Here is a 25766-nt window from a genome sequence, read left to right on the forward strand (position 1 = left end):
AATTTCCCTAACTTTTATTACAACCACTGCTAACTTTTATCTTTGCAGTCACCCTATGTAGTACTTTTGGCAGAGATAGGGTGACTGAACCCAAAGTCACCCAGTAAGCTTTGTGGAGATCTGAACCCAGCCTAGACTGACACTAACCACTGCACCACACTACCTGTCTGGTGGCAGTGTAGCAGCAAAGAGTATGAGCTATTTGCCACAATCACACTAGGTAAGCCCCTATCCCTCAGCCTCCATCTCTGCAGTTGTTGGAGATAGCCCAGTACTATTTATTTACTTATTGCTTTTGTACCCTGCTTTTTAGCCAAAAAGACTCCCAAAGAGTCTTACATACCATAAGTTAAAACAAGAGAGTTCCTGCCTGTCTAAACTACAGCCTTTTCTCACCCACATACCTTTGCTGCTGGTCTATCATTAGCAACAGGGGAATGGAGAAAGGGAAAGAGAGGTCTTCATTCTCTCCTCCCTTCTCTGGCATCTGTCTCATGATCTTTGCTGCTCCAGCTCCACCACCCTCTACCATCTGAAGGATTCCTACTTCTTCAAAAGAAGTACTCCTTTGCTATTGCATGCTTGGAACTGTCTCCTTCCTTCACACCCCTCTTCAAAACCCACAAAGCCTTTGCACAATCGCCCATCTCTCATGCCTTATTGTGATCCAGCCAGTCGAGAAGCCTAAGCATGGGCAACTGAGGGTGCTTCCAGACTGAGGGCATTGTTTTGGGTACGGCAAATCCAGGTTGCTATCAGTGATAGTGGATTGGGAGTTCATGTGCAATAAACTTGCTTCCCCAAATGATGGGACTTTTTGTGATAAGGAAAGTGATGGGAGAATGCATTGAAAAGTGTAGGATACTGCTCATTTTGATGCAATGACATCTAACCTTCCTGCAACAAAATCAGAATGAATGCTCAACAGATGGGTTGAAACAAATACATATTGCTTCCTTATTTACCCCTGCCTTCTTTCTCATATTGTTTTTCCTATACCAATTCTTAGATGGTAAGCTCCTTGTGGCAAGGAGCTGCTTTCTTGAGCTCTGAAGTACTGTGGTGATGGCACTAAACAAACAAACAAACAAACAAACAAACAAACACACTGCTAATTTCCCAGTGTTCCTTGCCCCTCACCTCTGCAATGGTTTTCCCAGCGCTTCTTGCCCCTGGCATGCTCCACAGCTGTATGTAAAGCATCACAGAGGACATTTCTAAATGGAGTTTCGCATATTCCTAGGTCAAACCCTTGTCGTGTTTAACACACCCCAACTGGATATTAGCAGTATCCTCCAGTCCCTAGCTCATGCTGTTTCTGTTATAGAACCTTGATGGATTGTGTGTAGCTTTTTCTACTCATACAAGTTGAGCATCATTGGAGGACAGATTTAAGCCACTGGTCAGTTACACTGCAAAAAGATAAATTCCCCGTCTCTAATTAATTCCTTTCCCCATCTGCCTTGCCCCGGTGCTGCTAAGGAACAAGCAGCTAAATCACGTTGTGACGAATCACAGGGATGAGATCTCCATGGTTACAGGTCATGTGGTCTACAAATACAAGCTTTTAGCGTCAGAGTTACTTTGGCAACACAAATGGCAGAGGTAACTGATGCAGATCTTGCCCAGATTTATGACAGGATAAATCCAGACAAAAATGTGTCTATTTTGCATTCAGAGGTGCACTATCAGTCACCATAGGGTGTATTTGCAGCTCCTATGCATTCACTGAACACACATAGGAGAGTGGGATCACTAACCACCATTCCCCCCTGCCTCTGGTGACTGCACATTGGGTGCATATAAAGGGGGGCTCTGCATGTAAAGATGCTCCAGGCAAGGGTGGGAAGGTATGTAGCTCAGTGGTAGTGCACCTACTTGCATGTGGAAGGTCGCAGGTTCAATGCCAGGCATCTCCAGGTATGACATATTTTAGCACGGATAGCTCTTAAGCAACACCTTCAATATTGTAACCTTTCAGTGGAGCCATCACCCCTAATAGTTTTCATTATCACTGTTGATTTTTCTGGTTTATCAGAGCTACAATGTTAACTTAGTAAAATATAGGTGCTTAGGGCATTCCTCGGTCCAGATGAGGGGCATGATGGTTTAGAGTTTAAAATAAATAAATCACAAACACTTGATGTCACAAGGAACTGCATAGAATGTTTAAAAGGCCAAGGGCCCTGTTGCAGGCTTGCAACCTAAAGGAAAGTGTGAGAAGTGACTCTGTAGTGATGACCACTGACTTGGAAGGCTTTGAGAGAAGATTAGATAAATTCATTGATGATAAGGCTATTAGTGGCTACGTTCTGCCTCCACAGTCAGAGGCAGTATGTCTCTGCATACCTTCTGAGAATTGCAAACAGGGAGAGCATTGCTGCATGCAAGTCCTGCTTGTGGACTTCTCATAAGCATCTGATTGGCCACTGGATGACAGAGTGCTGGACTAGAATGCATTTATACGCATGCATAGTAAAGTAAAGGTGCCCCTACCCTTTACTAAGGACCAGACTAGTCCTTCATGTGAATGCCACATTAAACATGGGTAGGGAACCTCATCTTGGGTCCAAATGCAAATCTCTGGGTCTCTCTATTTAGCCCTAGGACTCTCCTAATGCCACACCCCAACCCCAACCTCTATCCCCAGCTTCACCCTGCACTGGCATTGCTTCTCATCCTCCTTGAGTGTTCTTGCCAGACTGTCCTTGAACTCTGACAATGCTTTGTGCTTGACTGGATGAAGGATAGAGAGGTGTGCAAGCGTGTGTATAAACTAGCCTGGAGAGAAGCTGGTAAGAAATGGCTATTATTTCTTCTTTACTAGTGTGCCGCCCAGAGATTGAAGGAACCCTAAATTGGATAACCTCTAGGCATGCAACATTTTAAACATAACAAGACATCCTTGAAGAAGCTTACAAAACAGTTGCAAAATAGGACCAAATATTTACCAGACACATCCCTGGTAAATAGGGTCTTTTGGGGCATAGGATACTTCCTGCATTTGTATTCTAAAGCTGTACAGCACCAGGAGGGGCTAAAAAGACAGCTGTGTCATTTTTTTTGCCTTTACAATGAAGTATGTTTGTTTTCAGGTGCCCTGTCCACACCAACAGGGCTGGCCCTACCATTAGGTAGACTAAGGCGGCTGCTTCAGGCAGCAGATACTGAGGTAAGTGATAGGGGGCAGAGCTGTGTGTGCCATATAGAATGGCTTGCCTTCTTCTAAACTAGGCTGCTGCTCTCAGGAGCAGTGGAGGGCACTGTCACACCCTACTAAGATTTAGCTGCCTATTTGGTTGGGTTAGTACATGGAATGAGTAATGTGCTATCATTGCCTCAGGCAGCAAAAAGGCTTGGGTTGGCCCTGCACAGTAGCTACACTTTCCTTTGCTTTTTCTTTCAGTACAGAAGGACGCCTTTCCCCCTGAATGGTCTGTTGCCATGGTAGCCAATATAAAAACAGGCCAGAAATGAAGAATTTTCTTTAAAAAGGACCAAAAACTGCTAGTGAAGGCAAACCTGGACTCTCAGGGACCAATTTTAGCTATTTAAACGAAGCTGCACAGTCCCACAATTGGAGTGCAAACTCTCAAGTTTCCCCATTAGCCTATAAATATGTAAAAAAAAAAGTTCCTGACACTGTTTTGTTTACAGTCTTTCAGTCACAACCATGATCTTCAACTGATGAATCAGGACCCACAAGTGAGTCAAGCCCAGACGTAAGGTGGCTTGCACCCATGGGACCACCTGTCTCTCATTGGAATTCCCTTTGAAAGGGGGGCAGAGAGAGAAATGAGTAACCTGGTATGTAGAAAGATGATATTTTGGAAGGTGAGGCTTTTTTCAACCTGGCATAAGGAACTGCATTTTCAGTTTAAAAGGGTAGTGTGTTTTTCTTTGCATGCTGCAATTTAGGGATATGGGGTTGGGGAGAGAAGGGAAATATCTTGGGTCTGAATAGAGTGAAGGCAAAGGAATTACAATACGTCTAGGACTATTATCATTATAATTATTACTACAAAGCGTGTAAAGCCGAATGCGCACAAGTTAAATGCACGTAATCAGCGAGTTACCTGTACATTGCAGCTAGGGAGGGACACAGTGTCTCTGGGGTTATGCCATCCTATATAGAACTCCTGCATCAGGATGCTAACATTTTCACTTCTACACTTGCTATAAGACTATACCTCTATCGGTAACTAAATATGTTAAAGAAGATCAGACTTGTTTCATGCCAGGGTGCCATCTTGCAGACTCAGTGTAGTGAGTCCTTAACTCAGTTTTGGCTACAGGTTTGGCAAGGCCCTGAAGCAACTTTACTCTCACTCCAAGATGACCTGTTGCCAAGTCCTATTTCCATGGTTGTTGCTTAGCCACCCCCCTCATTTTCCTGTGCAGGGAAGCTTAGATGACACTCCAAAGTGCCAGGCTTTGTACAGGGGTAACCAGCTACTGAACATTCATCTACACACAGCACCATTCTATTCAGGAGTACATCCATCCTGGCTTTATCCTCTTCTCAAAGGGGATATCACTAAAAACTGGCTTCTGATCATTTGGAATGTGTCAGTTCACCTAAGGTTATTTAGGGAACACAGCCTTTGCCAGACTGTTTAGATGGAAGCATCTCCCACCAGGTCTGTTCTCATTTATTTAGAAGTGAAGCTCATTATTGTTAATTGCTACTGATGCTTCAAGCCAAGTGCATGTATCGCTTTCTTGGAATCTAGCAGACAATTTGCTCTTTGTGGAGATGCTAAAATTCATTTCTGTAACTGATTTTTTGTTGGTTTGCTCTCTGCCTCTTCTTAGTTTAGTCCTTCTCTTCTTTTCTTCATCAAAGTTCTGCCAGCACAACATGCTAAACTTATAGGGCAGTTCAGTTGCCAGCTTTCTGAAAGAGGCTTAATTTATTATGACTATCTTGTACAGAGAGAGACAACATTGATCTACCAGTTAAACATATTAGTAGACCTTGAGCATCAGTGGTTTACTCAGTAGAGGTATCATGACAAGCAGAATGTAAAGTACTGCAAGGCAAATGACAAAACATGATGCCAGCGCACCACTCTCTCTGGCATTTTCCCATCCATAAATGCATTTGCATGAGAAAGGAAATGCTGTCATGGAAATATCAGGAGTGACAGAAGAGTGCATTATATTACCATAATTCAGCTCTAGATGAGGTGCACCTTGGAAAAGAAATGCTCCAATTAATGCAATTGCTTTTCTATTTCTAACATTTGGCTTGATGGTATAAACTTTATTGTGATGATGCAGCCGATATATTGAATTAATATCCACTACTGTAATCAATGCAAATGAATATAGTTATTGGTCCACCCCCACTACCACTGATGGAAGAAGATTATTCCTTGCCATTTGATAGATGTGATATTTGTCCATGTTCCAGCAGGCAAAAAGATGCCTGGCGACCAGCTTGCAGCACTGGAATTGGTTTGACTTGGACGTTGGCCAGCAGCCAAGTCTCAGCCACAGACATGGAACAGCCAGCACCAGCATTTGGCATCAAACCCTGTAAGTAAGCCAGAAGTTGACAACCAGGGGCCCTTGAAAACCAAAGCCCCTGAATGAAAGACAGCCTGCCCAGAACAGCACTGCCTGAGCTTGACTTGACAGAGCTACCAGGCCCCTCCTCATTAGAAACTTCATGCTCCCCAGATTTTGATCACCAACAGAAGCAGTGTTCGAGTTGGAAATTGTTACCTAACGGGGTGCTTAGGTCCAGGACCTAGGCCTGGACTTCCCACTCTTGGAGATGGACAAAGCTCAGCAGGGATTGTCAGGGCCAGGAGATATAAAAGAGTTCAGTTTGTAGAGTCACCAATGTGATTCCCTCCAGATGTTTTAAACCACAACTCCCATCAACCCCAACAGCATGGCTAGTGATAATGGGAGTTGTAGTCCAAAGCATATGATGTAGTCCAAAGCCACATGATGGGTATCCTTGGAGCAGAGAAGAGATTGGACGGGGGTTCAGTGACTTATCTAAGGTCCTGAAAGCTCTGTATTTGACCCATGCTTGCTCATGTTCTATATCTTTCATGCCTAAGAGCTTCCTGGGTTGTAACCAATGTTAGTTCTACCCAGAGTATTTCCATTGAAATTAATGGACATTGCTAACCTAGGTCCATTAATTTCAGTGGGACTACTCTGAGTAGAACTTAGTTGGATACAACCCTGTGTCCTTCTCTGTACTAGTGCGCTGGAATCTGCATTTGTGCATAGGACCTTGCCTGGTCCTTGCTCAAGTCAACAGTTTTCCCTGTTGCTGGAAGATGAAGAACTTGAATTTGGAGTATGGTTTCTATCAAAATCTTTAAATCTCAAATCAGCATGGTACATAGGCAAAAGAAGGTTCAAAGGTACAACAAGTGCTGTGTATAGCTAAGCAAGCTAAGATGATTCAACAAGGGAGGGAACCCCTTGGGCCTCATTATATGGGAATGGGATGGGCACAACTTCAGCGTGGCAAGTGGGGCTGTCCTTTGGACTGGGCAAGGAAGTGGGATTTCTGCTGTCAATTAAGCTTTGCCACGGATGCGCCCATGCAACTCTGACCTTGCAGCTCTGCCCAGACTCATCCAGCTAAGCAGCACTGGTGTCAGTATCAGGTGGGTCATCCCACTACAGTCACCACTACTGGAGTGATCGGTGCTTGAAGGGGAGGCATGGCTGGTTGGCTGGTTGGTTGTCCAGAGGAGGGCAACCAAAATGGTCAAAGGCCTGGAAACGATGCCTTATGAGGAACGGCTAAGGGAGCTGGGCATGTTTAGCCTGGAGAAGAGGAGGTTAAGGGGTGATATGATAGCCATGTTCAAATATATAAAAGGATGTCACATAGAGGAGGGAGAAAGGCTGTTTTCTGCTGCTACAGAGAAGTGGACACGGAGCAATGGATCCAAACTACAAGAAAGAAGATTCCACCTAAACATTAGGAAGAACTTCCTGACAGTAAGAGCTGTTCAACAGTGGAATTTGCTGCCTAGGAGTGTGGTGGAGTCTCCTTCTTTGGAGGTCTTTAAGCAGAGGCTTGACAATCATATGTCAGGAGTGCTCTGATGGTGTTTCCTGCTTGGCAGGGGGTTGGACTTGATGGCCCTTGTGGTCTCTTCCAACTCTATGATTCTATGATTCTATGATTCTATGATTCTATGAACAAGAATGCCCCTAGTCGGTTGAAAGGCACCACTGCTCAAGACAGACCCCTGCACAAAATCAACAGCAGCTATTTCTTCCTGCTTAGTTACCTAATGAGACTGAGACTCCCATTCAGCAGAAACTGTGAATGTTGTCACAGTTGTGGCAAGGTGAAGGGAACTTGTGGAGGGAGAATTTCCAGTACCTTTCTCTTCAGAGTCCCATGTACCACATGGAAATCTTCTCTAAAGGGTCAGTGGGTCTGCCTGAGGAGTCTGGAATGAGGCATGAAGATGTTGAGGAAGTGGGAGAACTGCTCACAATCGCAACCTTGCACAAGCAGAGCTCTCTCCTTGGGCAAAATGTCTCCACTTTATTTTGAGAAACTCCTTCTACTCAAGGCCCCTGTAACACGTATCATGTTTTTCAGGAAGCAGTCCAAACCCTGCAACCTAGACCTGGACGCAAGGCTGTTGATTATCAAGTATCAGTGGCAACTCTAATGAAAGAACCCAATGTCATAGTGGATAGCAGTTTTTAAAATCACCCTTAGCATGCAAACCTTCTGACTAAGTTGATCACAAGAAAATCCATTCATAGTCTGTTGTCCCTCCGGCTTGTTTTAGATGTAAATTCACCACTCATTTTTTGCACCATATCTGCCGCTGCTGTTTCAACCACTCTTCCAATCCCTATTTTTAATGACGCTGCATGTGCATTCATAGTCCACATCTGCACCATATATTTAAAGCACTATTATACAACTTTAACTGTCTTTGTTCAACAACCAACCTCTCTTTCCAGGGAATTCTGAGGATTTCAGCTCTGTAGTGATCTCCTAACAACTTTCAGCACTCTTAACAAGCTACAATACCCAGGATTATTTGGGGGAAATCCACGACTGCCTAAAGTGGTATAATAGTGCTTTAAATATATGGTGTGGATGCGGTTCTTAGTGTTGAAAAAATTATCCCTGTGACAACATGCAGGGTTGCACTTAAATTTTACTCAGAGTAGACTAATGGGAGTAAATTTATTTATTAATCTCCTTCATTTCAATGGGTCTATTCAGAGTATGACTAGCATTGGACATTACCTACTTGCTCAATGGTGGCAACAATGATGTCAAGTGGGGATTCAGGGTAGGGCAACAATCTCCTTTTAAATATGTAAATAGTGCTAAGACAAGCTGTGTTGGTAGTCATATATGGCAGCGTCCGTGTCCCTCCTCAATTGTTTGGCAACATTCATTTAACATTTGGTAGATTTCTATCCTGTCATTTTGACACTAGCCTGAGAAGTATGCAAATACAATCTGTTTGAGATTGCAGCCTAGCTCATTTATCAAACCTACTCACTGCTCATGATCTAGTGGGGAATTTGTAAAGCATGTTACAGCTTGGAATCATCAGCAAGAATATAATGATCCCAGGGTTTGGGATAGATTTGTTTTATGGGTCTTGCATTCAATTCAATTTTTTATTTACATGCTTCCAATTTTGGCTAGAAAAACTCAATATTCCAAGGAAGAAGTTGATCAATACACCCGTTATATGTATATCTATATCTGCCTTCAGTAGCTTGTCCTGTGTAGGCTGTACAGAAATCAACCATAAAAACTATAACAAAATAATATCAATATGTACTGATTGCTTAATCTTCAAGGCTAGGGAAAGCTTCTGCAGAAGGTAACTACAGAGATTTTAAACTGTCAAAAGGATTTATCTTTGCATTTATTTTACCTTCTTGTCGAATGTAATGGTTGTGTAAATGTAAATTGATAAAAAATCTGAATCTATGTCTTCTGTACTTTAATTCAGTATCTCATTCTTATCATGATGGTTAAAGTAAATGTCATACCAGGAGTGGACATTTTTGCTGTGCAAATAGATCATTCTCCCATTCTAAGGTTTACCACCTCAAAAATGAGTGTAACTGGTATTCACTGTGGCTTTTCCCAACTGATTCGCCTCCCATTTCCCTTTCTCTTTCTCCCTAACAGTGAGTTTACTTTTATACTGTAAACCAGAGGGCTGAGCACATGCTATTTCTCATTTTAGCACAGAGTACCACCTGCAATTGAAGGTGTCATATACACCAATAGAGAATTCAGTTTCCCATTGCCAACCTTATATAGCCAAAACTGTACCATCCATGCACGAGAGGGAGGTAGCAGCAGACTTGGGGAACCCTCCAAGTTTGCAGAAGCGCACGCACACACACAGAGAGACACAAAAAATAAAATTAAATGGGGAAAAACCAAGGCAGGGGAATCAAAAACAGTGCAATGAGAACTAGCAGCTTACGCAAAGTATCCTGGATGGAAAACCACAAACTCTCTTTCCTGCACCATATGGTGATGTCCCTACTGGAAAGAAAGCAGGGAAAGATGCCTTCTACCTTCACAACCTTGCTATTTACCTATACAGTAAAATCCAAATGATCTTGCATCAAGGGAAGGCCTTATGGGAGCAGAATGAGAGAGATATCTCTTTGCTTACACTCCCCCTTAAAAATGAACAGAACTACAACGCTTCTGTTTGAGGCTAGCTGGAACCTTGAAGAACAACAATGTGATGACTCACTGCAACATCTGGTTACAGGCCTATATGTTACTTTCAAATCCAATCTGTGAATTCTAGCAGAGTCTGAAATCTGCTTTGCATCTGCTTGCAAGTCACACTAACAGGAACCTGTGTTATATATTCATTATCCATGCTTCCTTCACTACCCCAATAACAGGAGACTCTTATCTGTGCCTTGAATGCCACAGGCAGCCTCTCAAAAACAACAGGCTTGATACTGTCAGGAACTGGAAGCCAGCATGCAAAGGCAATCAAGAGTCAATGGCAACCAAGTGGCAGGTTCAAACCAGCAGTCAGGACTGAAGAGTGAACAGAATCAGAAGGCAACACAGGAAGCAGGACTGGAGGACAACCGGAGGACTAAGAAGCAAGCCCAGAAATGCAAGACACATTAGAACTAACATAGACTTTGCTGCTCAAGCAAGAGTGAGCTGGAAAAAAGTCCTATACTAGGGCTGCCATATGTTGGGGAATCGGAGTGTCAAAATGGTGTCTGGGCAGATGTTTCCTGAATCGGAAAAATGTCCAGGAAAATCCGTACATATGGCAACTAGGGCAATTTTATTAGAAAAATGCTCCCCAAAGACATAGTTTTTGGGGGGAGATGTTTGCCGCTCAACAACTTTGACTGGATTTTCACTTTGGGGAATATGGCAATCCTACCTATACCCCTTTATGCCCAGGAGGTGCCAATGCTTAGCCTGGGTTGGTGGAGCTAGGCTGCATCTAGAAGTCTTTAAGAGGCTGAAATTAGCTAGAGCACCACATGGTCAATAGATCCCAGCACTAGCTCATTTACTAATAGAGAGATAAGGAAAATGTGCAGGCAGAATGCTGCCTGATAGCTTACTAAATGGTAAACTTGTTCCTGCCTTTCTGGCCTATGAATAAGAAAACAATTAAATGCTATTTCATTGGCATTTGATGCAATTAGGTAATTGTAAAGAATATCAGACTAGCTGGATTTTGTGTGTTGCCTGTCCTGCAGCGATTGCTGTAGAAATTATTATTTTTTTAAAAAAACAAAATTCCCCAACCCCTTAGGCCTCCTGCATCATGACACTTCTGGCTATGGCCTTGGCTGTCTTTCTTCACCTCTCTCTCAAAACTCACATTTCCTGTGACTGGTATCTTGGTTCTCACCCCCAAGCAAAACGCTGTATGTGTGACTGCATTTGCTTAAATCCCTCCTTTGTTAGCCTCAGCTCTTTCATTCATAGGAATGCAGGACAATGAGTTCGTCAGTGACTGTAGAGGCCAATTCCTCCACAGTGAAACTGAGATCAATGCACATGCAGAGTGAAAACATCCAACATGTGCAACAATACTGAACAAGATGAAGTCTCTGTGATTATACTGAACAAAATGAAAATCAGTAAGAATCTGTCAAAGCTCATATCAGCAGCGGCATTTTCACAGAAATCAGTGCTCAGAATCAGAAAAGGGAACTACAAAACGGAATTATTCTGCCTAGTCATCTCCAGCCAAAGATTCATATATTTATTATAAATGCAAACGTATAAAATGCCAGTTCTCGAACTATCTCATTTGGAGGAATCAAAATTATATGCACAGATGTCATATTTCCTAAAAATAATTAACAATGCAATCTTATGCATGTGTCCTCAGAAGTAAGTCACACAGTGTTCAGTTGATCTTATTACTAGGTAAGATTGCAGCCTAAGTATCTTAATTCAGGGATGCATTTTTTTTAAAAAAAGTTTCAGAGTAAGATGAAAGAGAGGTGATTATCCTACCTCTTCCAGGGCCCATAGTGAATCAACGAGAGGTTTGATCTTCTTCTCGTTGTACAGTTTTAAGAGTTTGTCCATTACATTTTGAATCAGGCCACTTCGGCCTTGTTTGAAAAGCAGGTTTAAGAGAGAAAATCCAGCCATGACTTTGTTTTCTTCATATAGCTTGATCGGGTTCACTTTCTCCACTTGCCACCACTAGAGAGACAAGCAAATAGCAACAAGATCAGACCCATGTAAGTTATTTAAGCAAGTATAAAGCGATAAACTTTTATCCAATGTTAATTCTAGGCAGAATAGACCCAGTGAGATGAATGGACATGGCTATCCTCAAAGGGTCAACTCTGAGTGGAACTAAAACTGGCAACCACCAGAAATGGCAATATTTAATTTTAAGAAATCAGGATTATTTCCCCATGTGCACTGGTTTTGAGTCTGCAAAGGTTAGCCATTCTGTTAAAACAAAGAGTGCTTGGTGCACTAGTGGTGGTAGGGCTGAACTAGGACTCAGCTAGACTGGTAAAGAAAAAGTGATTTATCTGTGTTGTATGTGCAATATAACATTGTGCCATTGGCGATGTGGAGTCCCGTTTTCCTCTACCTGTTTTCCCTGTTTAAAAATGCTTTAAACTGAAACACTTCTTTGATGTGTCTAGATCCAGCCCTAGAGGAGCTCAGAGTCCTTTTCCGAGCCAATGATTTAGTGACATATAAATGAGACCATCTAGCCAAGCCACAAAGTTATTATACTTACTGATTTTGCAAAGCTGAAGAAACTTTTGGTTTCCCCGGTAACCATGTTTGATGAGCCTAGAAAAATAAGGGCCAGAGTAGGGGTGGGAGAAAGATAATTACATTTTAAATTAAAATATTGCTCATTGTGTGCCTTGAGGACCAGGCCTAAGAATTTGGAGATCCGAATCAAAATCTTAAAATAACATTCCAGTTCACTGTAAAGAATTTATGAAAGTAGTACCGAGAAAGAATAGCACATCCTGTCCACAGTTTCAGAACACATGCAAACCTCGGAAAATTGATGTCCATTCAAATATGCAGCGAGGCATCTGGTAGAGTCCAGCTTTCACCAAGCTGGTACCCACCAGATCTTTGGGGCTACAGCTTGCACCAACCCCAGCCAGCAGGGCAAATAATAAGGGATTATGGGAGTTGTAGTCCAGCAGCATCTGAAGAGCATCAGGTTGAGGAAAGCTGCCTTGTATGATTTTGTGTTTATGTCTTACATACTTACCCCCCCCCCCAGTACAGTACAGTGCCTTACATTCTTGTTTTTCAGCATAGTACTTCCCAATTTCTGATAGCTGAAACACATTTCACTTTCCTTTGAATTAAAAATGAAATTTTGTATTTGAAAAGATTTACCTTCACTTGTTGTTTTTTTTACAGGTGTTTACATGGTTTGTTTGTTGTTGCTGTTTAAAAAATGATAATAGTGTTCATAGCCAAAAGAGATAAAAATAAGATGAAAAGCAAAATGTTACAAACTCAAAAAACTAAAACCAATACAACCATTTCTAGCATTATGTAAGACACCCTGAGAACAGTAATAGTTGGCATATAAATTGTAAATAAAACTAAAGTCTCTGAAAGAGTCTATGTCCTTGACAGTGAAGGGAAACAGAGATGAACCAGCCTGGGCTTGGCAGTGTACACATTTGCACACTGACTTGTAATATTTTTGAGGAAGGGCAGTTGAGAAATATTTTAACTGAAATGTGTGTGCAGAGAGTAGGCTTTTCCAACCTGGTGTCCTCCAGATGTTTGGGGATTGTATTATTTCCCCATGGATGAGGATTTTCTGGTATGAACACACCACCTGTTGCTACTATTGATCCAGACCATTTTGCGGACACCAAGTTGGGGAAAAGCTGGTGTAGAACATATGCTTTATTGGTGTAAACATATTGTCAAGATCCCAGATGAACAAGTTATTTTGTATGCATCCATAATTATGGAAAACTAGGAGAATCTAGCAGTATGAACTGATGATCAAAGACTGATTTGTAATAACTAAGGATGCTGCCTGCTATGTTTTGAGTGTTTTCTTGTCATTTGCTTTGGGGGGGGGGGAGAGAGAGTAATCCAATTGTGTTGGAAGATGGTAAGTGAGCCTGATAGGCCTGATGATTCTGGGGAGACCATCCTGGTACTCACAGAGCCTGCCCACAGACACTATGCCAACCTCATAATGGGCCTTTCACCCCCACCAGTCCCAGGAACTGCCAGATGACTGAATGCCCAATAACAGCAAAGTGGGCAGGGGGGAGTTGTCATTGTCAAATGTAGATGAGAACTGAACTCTTAAGTATAGTGCACTCTCTGGCATACATCCACAGAGCCAAATTCTCTTCTGAAGAATTCTTTCAGAGATTGGGGGGAGGGGTCCTTCTGTTTTTCTACCAAGAGCATCCTTTGTGCACAAGGAGAAATTGGGCTCACAGCCCAGATTCCTTGGTCCTCTCTTGGCAGGGAAGGGTGCTTTCTCTGTGCTGCCAAAAGGATACTTTGTGAGGCAGGGGAAGTGAAATCCTTGAGAGATAATGTGGGGAGAGGGGTTTCTGCTAAACCTTTTGATATCATTCACAGGGCCTTTTCTTCCTCTCTGCCAAGCTGGGCTTGCTTTATACCCTGCCTCAGCTCTCTCCTCCGCATCTCCCTCCATGACTCAGCTGTCAGGGTCAATCGTGCAATTCAAATCAAGACTTGAGATCAGTGTCTCCCAATCCAGAATCTGGAACGGTCCACGGGGAGCTAAAGTAAGGGATGCTGCCAGATGAGGGACTTGAGCTGGATCCTGAATTGTAGCAGGAAGTAGATACTGCTCACATATTTATGTTAAGACTCGACAATCTTACAGCTTGGTGAAATCCAAGCAAAGCACTGAATCAGGGAGCAGGTGAGTTTCTCATTTAAAAAAGTAAGAAGAATAGTGAACATACATTTTGCCCTATATTTCAGGTTCTTCAAATGCTAGAAGCCTATTCTCTCCACCCCACCCACCTCCAAATAAAAGCTACTGATCTGGGGATAATGGTTAATGGTGTGCCGGTGTGCAACTGCCCCTTTGCCCCCTAGATACCCTCAATGTATGAAAAGGTAAAGGATGCCTGTAAACTAGATGCCCATTGCATTGCCTAGAGCTGGTGTAAATTTCTCTTATGTTCCTTCAATGTTCAAACTCCAAGCATTAGTATGAAAGCAGACTCAGAGGCAATTCAAATGAATTAGCACTTTTATGTTAGTCATGCTGACTGGGGCTGATGGCACCTATGGTCCATAATGTTCAGAGGTCTGAACATTAAGTCTACAAGTCTACCTGCAAGTCTACCTGAGCATTAAGCACAGGTAGACTTGCAGCCCCAGTCACATATGTCCTGAAGCTGCCTGCTTCTTCCATGTGTGTATGTGTCTGCATATGTCTCCCTCTGTATAGTAATGCCAGAAAGGGATTACTTTCACTTGCTGCCCAGAACAGTAGCTGTGCTGCTTTTTGTTGTGAGGATAAAATGGGACAGAGAACCATGTATGCCACCATGAATTCTTTGGAGGAAAGGTGGGTTATATTGTAATTAATAAATAATAATAATAATAATAATAATAATAATAATAATAATTGTATTTGTCCATTGAGGCTGCAATGATTGTTCATGCATACTGCATCATAGAGCAGTTCTGAGTTGATGTCATCCATTTCCACCATATGAGACACCATAGATTGATACCAATGACAACCTGAGTTGGCTACCATAGAATGGTGATTGGCAGAGCAGGTGGGGTTCTATTTGCCAGCTGACTTTCACTCACCATATAAAATGTAAGTCCCGAGTGGTTTGAGAAGACTGAGGCCTTTGCCTGTATTTTCTCCACAAAGGCAGTCCAGGACAATGTCTACGCCATCTGCAGAGATTCTAAAAAGCAACAGACACAAATTAAGACAATGAGGCTTGCTGCCTTCGACTCCATAGACCTCGGAAGATTTTCTGAGGAACTGAAACCCATACACATTTTTTAAAAAAATGGGGCTGCATACAGCTAAGTTATATTCAGAGCAGACCCACTGAGAATGTAAGTTCGTCATGCCAATTGATTTCAGTGGGTCCACCCTGAGTATGACTTAAATGGACTCATGAACCACAAGAAGGAATAAATGGTTCAAGTACTCACCACCACAGCCTACTCCTAAGAGACAGGTGCATATATGTGCCAAGGACCATAGATAAAGCACTTGCCAGTGTGAACGTTCCTGTCTTATTTCAATGCATCAGCTGCATATGGTAGACTTATACTCACGCCTTCTGAGAAAGTCTGCAATCTGTGGCTCAGATGGCACTCGCATGATAACAGGGGGTGAAATCAGGGGCTTCTATGAGTTGTTATTTTTAAAGTTCTGCACAGTTATGTGCAAATGGTACAGAATGGATCAGGAAAGGGAATGGAATGGAACTAGACTGGATTAGTCTTCTCATTCCTAGTATTAACCATACAATTAAGATTTGTTGAGTCTCCTTAGACACCTTGTAACTTAGGTTGCAATCCTATACCTACTTGGTATGGACTCTGTATATATTGGGCCAATATAGATGATGGGACTATAACCAGACAATTAAGTGAAACAAACCAGGGAAGTTAAAACTACAGGTTGTTAACCTCTGCAGCAGACTACAGAGGAAGAAAGGAGATATAAAATGTCATTATTTATTGCTATTGCAATTTTACAAGACAGGATGGGAGCAGAGGCCGTCACCACAGAAATAAAGATAAATTACAGCTCAGTTTATAGGAGTGCATAAAGACAACAAAAGCAGGGATTGTGAGCATTTTAAGTTAAGAAGTAACTGTAGTTACAACTGATTGTAAGGACTCTACTGAACACAGACATTTGCTTTGCATAATCATGTCCCCCCCCCTTTTTTGAGTGAGGCAAGCCAGTGTGGTGTAGTGGTTAGAGCAGGGTTGGCCAGCATGCAGCCCATGAGTCACATACAGCATACAATAGGTTTTTTGTGCCCCTGTCATTCTTTTTAAACCCACACATTTCACTTAAAAATAAGAATACTTTGCCTAAGGTGACACGATGCCAAAAGAATTCTGTGGCCCCAGAATTTGTCTATTAGTGTGTGTGTTGGAGACAGCATTAAAATTTATTGCTTCACCCACTTTCCATTTTTGTTTGGCCTACCAAAGGCATAAGGTCCCCAGAAAACAAAATAAAAAAATTCTTTCCAGTAGCACCTTAAAGACCAACTAAGTTAGTTCTTGGTATGAGCTTTCGTGTGCATGCACACTTCTTCAGATACACATGTATCTGAAGAAGTGTGCATGCACACGAAAGCTCATACCAAGAACTAACTTAGTTGGTCTTTAAGGTGCTACTGGAAGGAATTTTTTTATTTTGTTTTGACTATGGCAGACCAACACGGCTACCTATCTGTAACTGGTCCCCAGAAAATTATTCAGAAAGGATAGTGACCATTAGGCTGAATAAGTTTTCCCAGATCTGCCTTAAAGGATAAAAAGCCAGGGTTCAAACTGTATTCCCTTTCTTGCTTAAATGGCAATTTCTGTTTTTGTTTTTTGTTTTTTTGTTTTGTTTTTTTGTTTAATAATTCTTCATCCTAACCAAACCTGTGAAATCCTGGCAATAGGCCAGATTTGAATGCACTCTGCAATTATAAACTATATTTGCGTCACTGATCATAGCAGTTGTAAAAAAGAGAGAGAGAGAGAGCTAATTTTAATTAAACAGTTATGGAAATGATTGGTGCAGCTAAAATGGATAATTGTACCCTAGAGAGACTGAAAGGCATAAGGTGCACCAAACATTTTTTAATCCACACAAAAGGCATTTATTTTATAGCAATGATACTGTCTGAAATTAGATAATAGCACCTATAGTCATAGCACAGCCTAAACTTTGTGGCCTGAAAGATGATTTTTCTTTCTTTTTCGGAAACAAGAAGAGCACATGCCACTAGATGGGTGATTTAGGAAAATATGGAATACTAGAGAGGCCTCAACTAGAAGTCGGATGACTGCAACCTGCAATATGTTCCTGTGGTTGTGCAATGACATCATGAAACCCTTTGCATCATGTGACATCATGTGACATTTCAGCACCACATAAAGCAGGCTGATTGCTCAGTTCCATGGGAGCATAAGGCTTGTTGGATAAGCAGGCAGTGTCTGATTACAGTCAATTCAAGTCAGAAAGCAGAAAGGAACAGGACCTTGGACAGTTCCAAAAAAAAAAGGCCTGCTAAGGCACCCATAGGAACTGTTGTCTCCACATGGTGCAACAGCCAACTGAAGCCTTAAATAAGTTGTTGTTCTTGTTATATTTTTTATACCCCACCTTTCTCCCTTTTGGAGACTCAAGGCAGCTTACAAATAAAATAAGGACAGGTAAAATAAGTTGACCAGCCCCCAAGTATGGTTGGCTGTGCCTCTACAGAGGAGTTGACAGGCTGGCTACAGGGCCCTCACATTATTTTGACTTCTTTGAGGCTGAGGAGATAGAGGTACTCTGGGGACTCATCTCCAGGGTCAGAGGATAGTGGCAAGGCTGTGTCCACTGGCCAGGAGGGCCCTGAATGATGTACTTGTGGTTGTGTGTTCCTCTCCCAGTGAGAAAATAGGTTGAACCTCATCCACCTCTGTGTCTTTTGCCATGCACAGTAAAGTGCCCAGGTTGTTTGTCATGATGCTACATGTGATTGCTGAATATGTTCCACTTGACAGCAGAATGAATGGGAGCAGAGTATCAAGAAAGAATACCCCAGATTGCAATGCCATTTTTGCAAATTATGACAAAGAAGAAAACCTCCTTTCACTTGACTCTGGAGATCTCAAAAATGAAGGGGAAATGTGTGTGTGTCCTATGGGGCGAATGCAGGCTTTTGCTGAAGCCTGGAGAGCGAGGGGGGTCGGTGCGCACCGACCCCTCTCACTCTCCAGGCTTCAGGAAGCTATCCGCTAGCCGTGGGAGATGCAGCTCTCCCATGGCTAGTGGAGAGCTTGCCGGCACCCAGAAGCTTGGGGCGCGCTGAGCTCAGCACGCCCCAAGCTTCGGGCTTCGCGCAGCGCACCCGCTAGCCGTGGGGCGCTTCCCCCGCCCCAGCCCCGCACCTGGGGGGGAAATAAATATTTTTTTCTTTATTTCCCCCCAAAAAAACTTGGTGCGTCCTATGGGGTGAAAAATACGGTATATTTATGGTGTTTATTAGTTGCAGTTTTGCACTCAGGTGCCTCTAAGCAATTTACACAGTGAAAATAAAACAACAAAAACATTACAAGCACATAAAAGCAATAAACAAAAACTAAAATACTCATCTGACAGTATAGTTAAAAGGAACAAGTCCTCCCCACATCAGTTAAAGGATGAGCTGAACAAAGAGACATCAACTACCCTCCCTGTTAAAAAGTCATAAGTCTGCGTAAATTAGAATGTGTGTGTCTGGTCCCTGAAAACAGGTGGCAATGGTGCCAGGTGTGGTTCTCTGGGGACAGTGTTTCACAATTAGGGAGCCATCCCATAATTCTCAATGAAGGATTATAAACCCACCCACCTATAATTATGATGAAAGCCTACAAAATAGGACAACAGAAATCATATATTGAACATAGCTCACATTTTAGGTTGTATCCAACTAAGCTCTACTCTACCTGGAAGGAAGAGCAGGATATAAACTAGATAATAAATAAATACTCAGAGTACACCCACAGAAATTAACAGACCAAGTTAGTTATGCCCATGAATTTCAGCAGGTCTACTTTGAGTATGAATAACACTTTGCTAGCTTTTATAGTTATTCTCAACAAGTAAAATAAAGCAAATCTCTTACTTTTTAACTTCTTGGACGTAATCTGCATTTCGGTCAAACAGGTGGGTTACAGAATCTTTGATTGCCTCATGCTTGAAGAAAGAAGCTGTTCCAAACACGGTAACGTCGGGGACTGTTGAGCAGAGCTGAGCAACGGCTTGTCCCTGCAAATGCACCACTGCATTAGCTATTCTGACAAATGGAGTCTTTTATCTATCTTTTATTTATTTGGACCCCTTGGTTTAGACCCTCTCAGTTGCTGATGAAGTCATATGTCCCCTCCTGCAAGTTGCAATGAGACAAGCAATGGGGGAATTGGGTTTCTTTTCTAGATCAGGAAGACCTTGTTGCTCAAGAAAGGCTCAAGTGGACAGCCAGGAGGTTCCAACAGCCAGCCTGAGTTCATGGAGTTAGTCCAGCTTCTGAAGGTACTTCATTCAAAAGCTGCCAGCAGTTCAGTGTTTCACCACAACGGGCAGCTATAGATGGACTCAGCTATTCTGAATCCTGACGTGTGAAGAACATCCAGAGAAGAATACATGGGTGTTTAAAATTCAGGATCCAGTTTCATCAACTTTCATTTTGGAATTCTCTAGCATTTAATGGAAGCTGATATTACTGGTGTTACTGATCAAATCTCTTCTGTTTTAAATCTTGCTTTTTTGAAAATATATATATATTGTTGTGTTGTTTCTCTAAAATGTTGTTAGCAACATTGAAAAATCTTTAACTTAGAGATAGGAAAGTAATACTTTCAATAAATAACAGGTATGTGCCACAGACCACCAGCGGTTTCTGAGTTTCATTCAGGAGATATGTGGCATGTCTGTGAGGAACACTTAAAATCTATAAATTCAAGATGTAATATAATAAAATGCAATATAACAAATAAAAGAAGCAATGAAATACATTTAAAGTCACACAGCATCTAGCACACTACATTACAGTTGCTAAAATAGGCAGATTTATTTTTTTTAGTGATCCATCAAAACTCTCAGTGAATTTCACATGGTCCATGAGAAATTCAGTTTGGGAATTACTGTAATAAATCAAATGAATATAATGATGAGTGAGAAGTTCCCATCTGTAGTTCAGGAACTCATCACCTGGGGCAGCTGTGCACAGACCCAGCTGTTCTTTCTATACTGCACTTCTCCCTGTCCAGGATCCCCAAATGCTTTTACTTGTGTCCACCCCTTTGGCCTTCTACAATATCACAGAGACAAAACACTTGATCATGTATCTATTGCTGGACTGTACCACTTCAAGTGAGGTGGGAGGGTTGTATGTTTGAATGAATATCCTGCCTATTACAGGTTTGCAGGCCAGGAGGAACCTAGCTCAGATTCTGTTTTTAAAGGTGTAAAGTGAGTTTTCTTCCAGATAACAGCCATGGAACAGTTAAAATTATAATGATTTTAAAGTGATATTAGCATAGCACCCTGATTATATTTTTTAAAAAGGAAAACCTCCATCAGGTGCTTTGAAAATGCAGACTAAAATGTACACATATGGGCTTTAAGTACGATGCATTGGATTTCTAGGTTCAGCAAGTTTGCACTGACAATGGATATTCAATATGTGCAGGAAGGTAACAGCATTAGTTGATGGTTTTTACAAAAAGGGAAGCAAAGCTGCACTCTGACCCAGCTAAGTTTTGTAGTTCAAACATAAGACATTCCCTTTGTAGTCAGCTCAAACTGTTTTGAGTCAAACTTGAAACTGGAGATCAAGTTGGTGCTATAGGGTAGCAATCAATGCTTCTGCATGAATCTCTTTTTGATTTTAGTTCCTGAGGGAAATAATATTTGAATGAGGGAAAATGTCAATAGTCACTCTGTAAACCCAGTTCTTGAACTGAAACTGATTTAGGGCACAACTAGACATTACATTAATGGCATGAACACAATTAGTGTGCATCTCAGCTGTTGGGGGGGCTGAGCAACAACAGGAATGCAATGGGTGGGGAAGCGGTATTTAACCCCTTCCCTTTGTACATGGTCCCCTCCTCCATTGGTTTGCTATTTGCATCCATAGTGAAATTTACAATCCATCTCTCTTCCCAGGGAACTCTGGGAATTGCAGCCCTGTGCAGGAATAGGGGCCTCCTAACAAATCTCAGCACCCTTTACAAACTACAGTTTCTGGGATTCTTGGGGGGGGGGCTGTGGCTGGGGTATCATACTGCGTTAAATGCATGGTACAGATGAAGCCGCAGTTGTGTTTACACAGGCTCTGTTCAGAACTTTAGTTGACTGGGTGGAGGTTGGGAATTAGAATAGTTAGCCAGAACCCTTGTGTGTTAATTGAGTAGGTGAGAGGCCTTAAGTCTGTCTTCTTCTCTTCCCTTTAGGCTTCAGCCACAGAGGCAAAGGAGCATCGCACCAATGTTCATCCCACACAGTCAGTGATATGGGTAAACTCAGGTGATGGCATAGGAGGTTAACCAAGTGTTTCGGAGCAGCTCCCGCAATGCTTAAGAGCTCCCCTAAGTGGTGTGCCAATCAAGGTCCCAAATGGAAGAGAAGAAAGCCTCTTGAAGGCCAAGTGGTATAATCAGCATGGCATATTGTGATTTACATTGATCTCTTCCTCTGAGAGCCAGACATAGCAATAAATTAGAATGAAAGAGCACACAGACCTTTCAATGCCCTCCTTGGTACAGATGAATGAGTAGCCTGGTGTATGCTCAACCCCAAAAATCAATTGGGCCTTTCAAGCATTTCTTTTCAACACTTGGAATCAAAGCTGTGGGTGTGCTCAATTCCTGTTCCCAGAAGGGGACATTAGGAACAGGAAGGAGATACCCCAAGTCCAATTTTTAATGACTACACTACACTGGTTTTCTGGACATCAGAGAACTTCTGGGTTAAGAAATATACTTTCTGTCTTTTTATTGCACTACAAAGCAGGGAGGATGCAACAATTGTGGGCTCTACTGATTCACTTTTGCTCAGGTCTGCACAAAACTCGGAAGAGGCCTTGGCTGTAGCTTCTAACAGATTGGATTTTTCAGAAAGCAAACGTGCCCTTAGATGCTTAAAATGCATTAAGCAGGGAAACTGAATTTTGCACTGACGTGAACAAAACAAGCACCAATGCACTGATGCCACAGGGCCCCCATTGATTTTTCTGGACATTTCAGTATGCCCATGACATTTGGGAACAAAGTGGGTACATTCAAGGCCCTTGAATTTATTATCAGGAGAAGTCCAGCAACGTCTAATCAGAAGCCATTTCCAAGGCCTGTTGTCCTACATTATTCATAATGAACTTTATGTGCGGCTAAAGTTGTTGCAGTGGATTAATATGTGGAGATTTAGTGTGGGAGCCTCTGGCTTAATGTTCTTGTGACTTTGGCAGTTCATTCTCTCTAATGCTTAGCTGGATGCCAACACCCCTAAATAATTTCTTTACTGTTCAGATTTGGGAGGATGGTGGAGTGAATTTAAGAGTAGGAAGGTTTTGTAAAACTAGGTTTTAACCCATCCTGGTGCACAATTAAGAACATATGAATCTAAGAGCAGCTCTCCTGGATGAGAATGATTAACCACCTAGTGTATGTTGGCAATGTGTCCTACTGTACAGAAGGCAATCCTATCTGAATGGTTTTCTGGTCCAAGTTCCATTTAAAGATAAATAACTCTCAAGACTGAAGAGTAGGGGCCTTGAAGTGGCCCACCACAGTTCCTGTTTACCTAGGCTTTTGGATCTCAATTTAGCAATAATGTGGAATAAGCCAGGCCTGGTCTGATGTTCAACTTTTAGTGGGGTAGGATTTGTCCCTTTTTATTCTTGTTGACGGATGAACACTTTTATTATTCCTGTGTTATATTATCTGTTGTTGACTTTAAATGTTTGATAAGTGGATACAAATATTAATATTCTGTAAGCTACTTTGACACATTTAAAAAACGCAAATAATAATAAAAATATAGTAATTATTTCTACATTTGCATCTATTCACATAAATTAGCATATGAAAATGTTATGCAAATCCAAATCCTCTTCTGGCCTCCTTTTTTGTTATTTATTTCCTACCCTTTCGTGATATATTAAGTGGCTTCCCTAAATATCAGGTCGTGGCCATCACTACAGCTTGTGACAGTGAACTCCTTAAGTTAATTACACACTGAAGGGATACTTGCATTTGAATTACTGTCAGTCAGGGTCAGACTAGATGTGATGCTTGTTATGCAGTTCGGCATCGAGTAGCTTTTTTTTTTAATAAAAAAAACTAAATAGCAAGCGGTGCGGGAAGTGGTGGGGTAGGGAGAAAGACTTCGATCCTCTATGCACTGGGGGAAGAGAGAGGCTTTCACAAGGGTAGGAGGGATGTTTTTCAGCCCAAGAGCCACATCCCATTCTGGGCAACCCTTTGTCGCCCTGTTTTGCACCTTTTCCAGTCTCATGATACCTTTCTTTTCCTTTATTTGCTTCTTTTCTTTTAAAAAAGTGTAACTAGAAATGTGCAGCGTATTCCAAAGGCTCTTTCTCTTCCCCTCTTTTGGACATGTGCCTCATGATTTGCATTTTCATTGGAGCAAGGATCTGCCCTTCTTTTGACCTGTAAGGCACTGTCTATTTAAGTTAAAGAACACACTAACATGGACCACAATTGCCCTGTGGAGTCCCTAAGCCCAACATTATTTTTTAAAAGCTCTGTGTTATTTTCAAATCCCACACTTGGGATTTTTCTTTTTTTTAACATTCAACAAGAATAAAACAGAGCTCCTCTGTACTGTACTGAGCTGTAATAAGATTATAAATTCCAGTCCTTTACTGCAATGGGTCATTCATCTTAAACACAATTATTTGGGGCTAAAGAGATTTTGTGCTAAAATGATTTTTATCCTTGTTAGGGCCAGTTGTAGCCTGCATGGTCAGGATTTTGGCAGACAGTGATGATGGGCCCGCAGAGCTTGCAATCTTCTTTTCCAAATACCTTCCAAATCTTTCAGGTTGGTTATTTCTTTTAGTGATGGGGTGGGGGCAGTGGTTGTCAGATACAGAAGAGGCAAACCTCCAACCCCTGGCTGTTGAGTTGAGATTGAGTTGAGGGGATCCTGACTCAAGATCTCTCTCCTTCTGGGGAGTGAATCGTCAGAGTTTAAGGAAACACTCCAGCAAGGCAAAAAACAAACAAAAACAAACGACTCAGAGGGGGCTGAGGTTGGACTGAAATTTGACACACAGGTTGAAAGTTATAATTCCTTTTAGGACAAAAGTTAAGCCAACTTACCACACCGCCGCCTGCAGAGTGAACCAGAACCGACATGCCTTCTCGCAAGTTGGCGACTTCAAAGAGCATCATGTATGCAGTTACAAAGTTCATAGGAAAAGCAGCAGCTTCAGAAAAGCTCATATCGTCAGGGATTTTGTACACAAATTCAAGAGGTGTGCACACAACTTCTGCCCAGGCATTGTAGTTGACAAAGGCCATGACTCTGTCTCCAATCTGTAGACATTTTTGGGGGAAACACACATTCGGGTTACAGCTTTCAGGATATCCCTGGCAACATGGCTACAGAGGAATGGAAAGTACAACAGGGAACTTTTTATGTCATTGCAGGCAGGCACAATTGTTCCCAGTGGGGAACAGTTCACACATTTACCTACCAGCCATTGAGTGTATGCCTAGCATATAAGGATCAAATGACACACATGTTGCCAAAACAGTGGTCTGGAATAAGAAATATGATTCAAGGCTTTTAATTCTTGCCTCAAATATCAATTTGTGCCTATAAAGACTTTCCCTCTGTGGATTTCCTATAGTGCCTACCCATTTCTCACTAAAAATAGAAAGAAGGCTTGAAATAAACATCTTGCCATAGTTAACAGACTACCGTATTTTTCGCTCTATAAGACGCACCAGACCACAAGACGCACCTAGTTTTTGGAGGAGGAAAACAAGAAAAAAAATATTCTGAATCTCAGAAGCCAGAACAGCAAGAGGGATCGCTGCACAGTGAAAGCAGCAATCCCTCTTGCTGTTCTGGCTTCTGGGATAGCTGCGCAGTCTGCATTTGCTCCATAAGACGCACAAACCTTTCCCCTTACTTTTTAGGAGGGAAAAAGTGAGTCTTATAGAGCAAAAAATACGGTATGTTGAAGTGTGTGCTTGCTATGCCCATAAAATTTTATTTGGTTTGCAGATGTGCCCAGGGCCTAAAATGTTGGTGACTCCTTGGACAGTGTTAAACAACAGCCTCCAACACTGCTATTTCAATCAATATAGAACCCGCTGCAACTAATTTAAAGTAAAAATATACATGTTGGAAGATTTAACTGCATGCCTGTCTCATATCATTATGTTTCTCTATAGCTCTTATTCAGTCAGGTCAGGGAGGTTTCTTATAACTTGCCTTTAAAAAAAAAAGGACAGGCAAATTGGAACTGCACAGCTCCTTTGTAGATAATGAATT

General features: G+C 42.0%; 1 protein-coding gene across 2 annotated transcripts in view; it reads right to left on the reverse strand.

Moving 5' to 3' along the window:
* VAT1L (vesicle amine transport 1 like) overlaps positions 1 to 25766 on the reverse strand; it is a 53205-nt gene that overhangs the window by 15019 nt on the left and 12420 nt on the right. For both annotated transcript variants that reach the window (XM_079988229.1, XM_079988230.1), the window contains exons 3-7: positions 24584 to 24799; positions 19363 to 19505; positions 15326 to 15429; positions 12258 to 12313; positions 11507 to 11701 (exon numbers count right to left, since the gene is read on the reverse strand). In XM_079988229.1, the coding sequence (XP_079844355.1) occupies positions 11507 to 11701; positions 12258 to 12313; positions 15326 to 15429; positions 19363 to 19505; positions 24584 to 24799 (714 nt within the window). The remainder of the gene's footprint in view (positions 1 to 11506; positions 11702 to 12257; positions 12314 to 15325; positions 15430 to 19362; positions 19506 to 24583; positions 24800 to 25766) is intronic.

The sequence above is a fragment of the Podarcis cretensis genome (assembly GCF_951804945.1).
Source record: "Podarcis cretensis genome assembly, chromosome: 8".
Taxonomy (NCBI): Eukaryota; Metazoa; Chordata; class Lepidosauria; order Squamata; family Lacertidae; genus Podarcis; species Podarcis cretensis.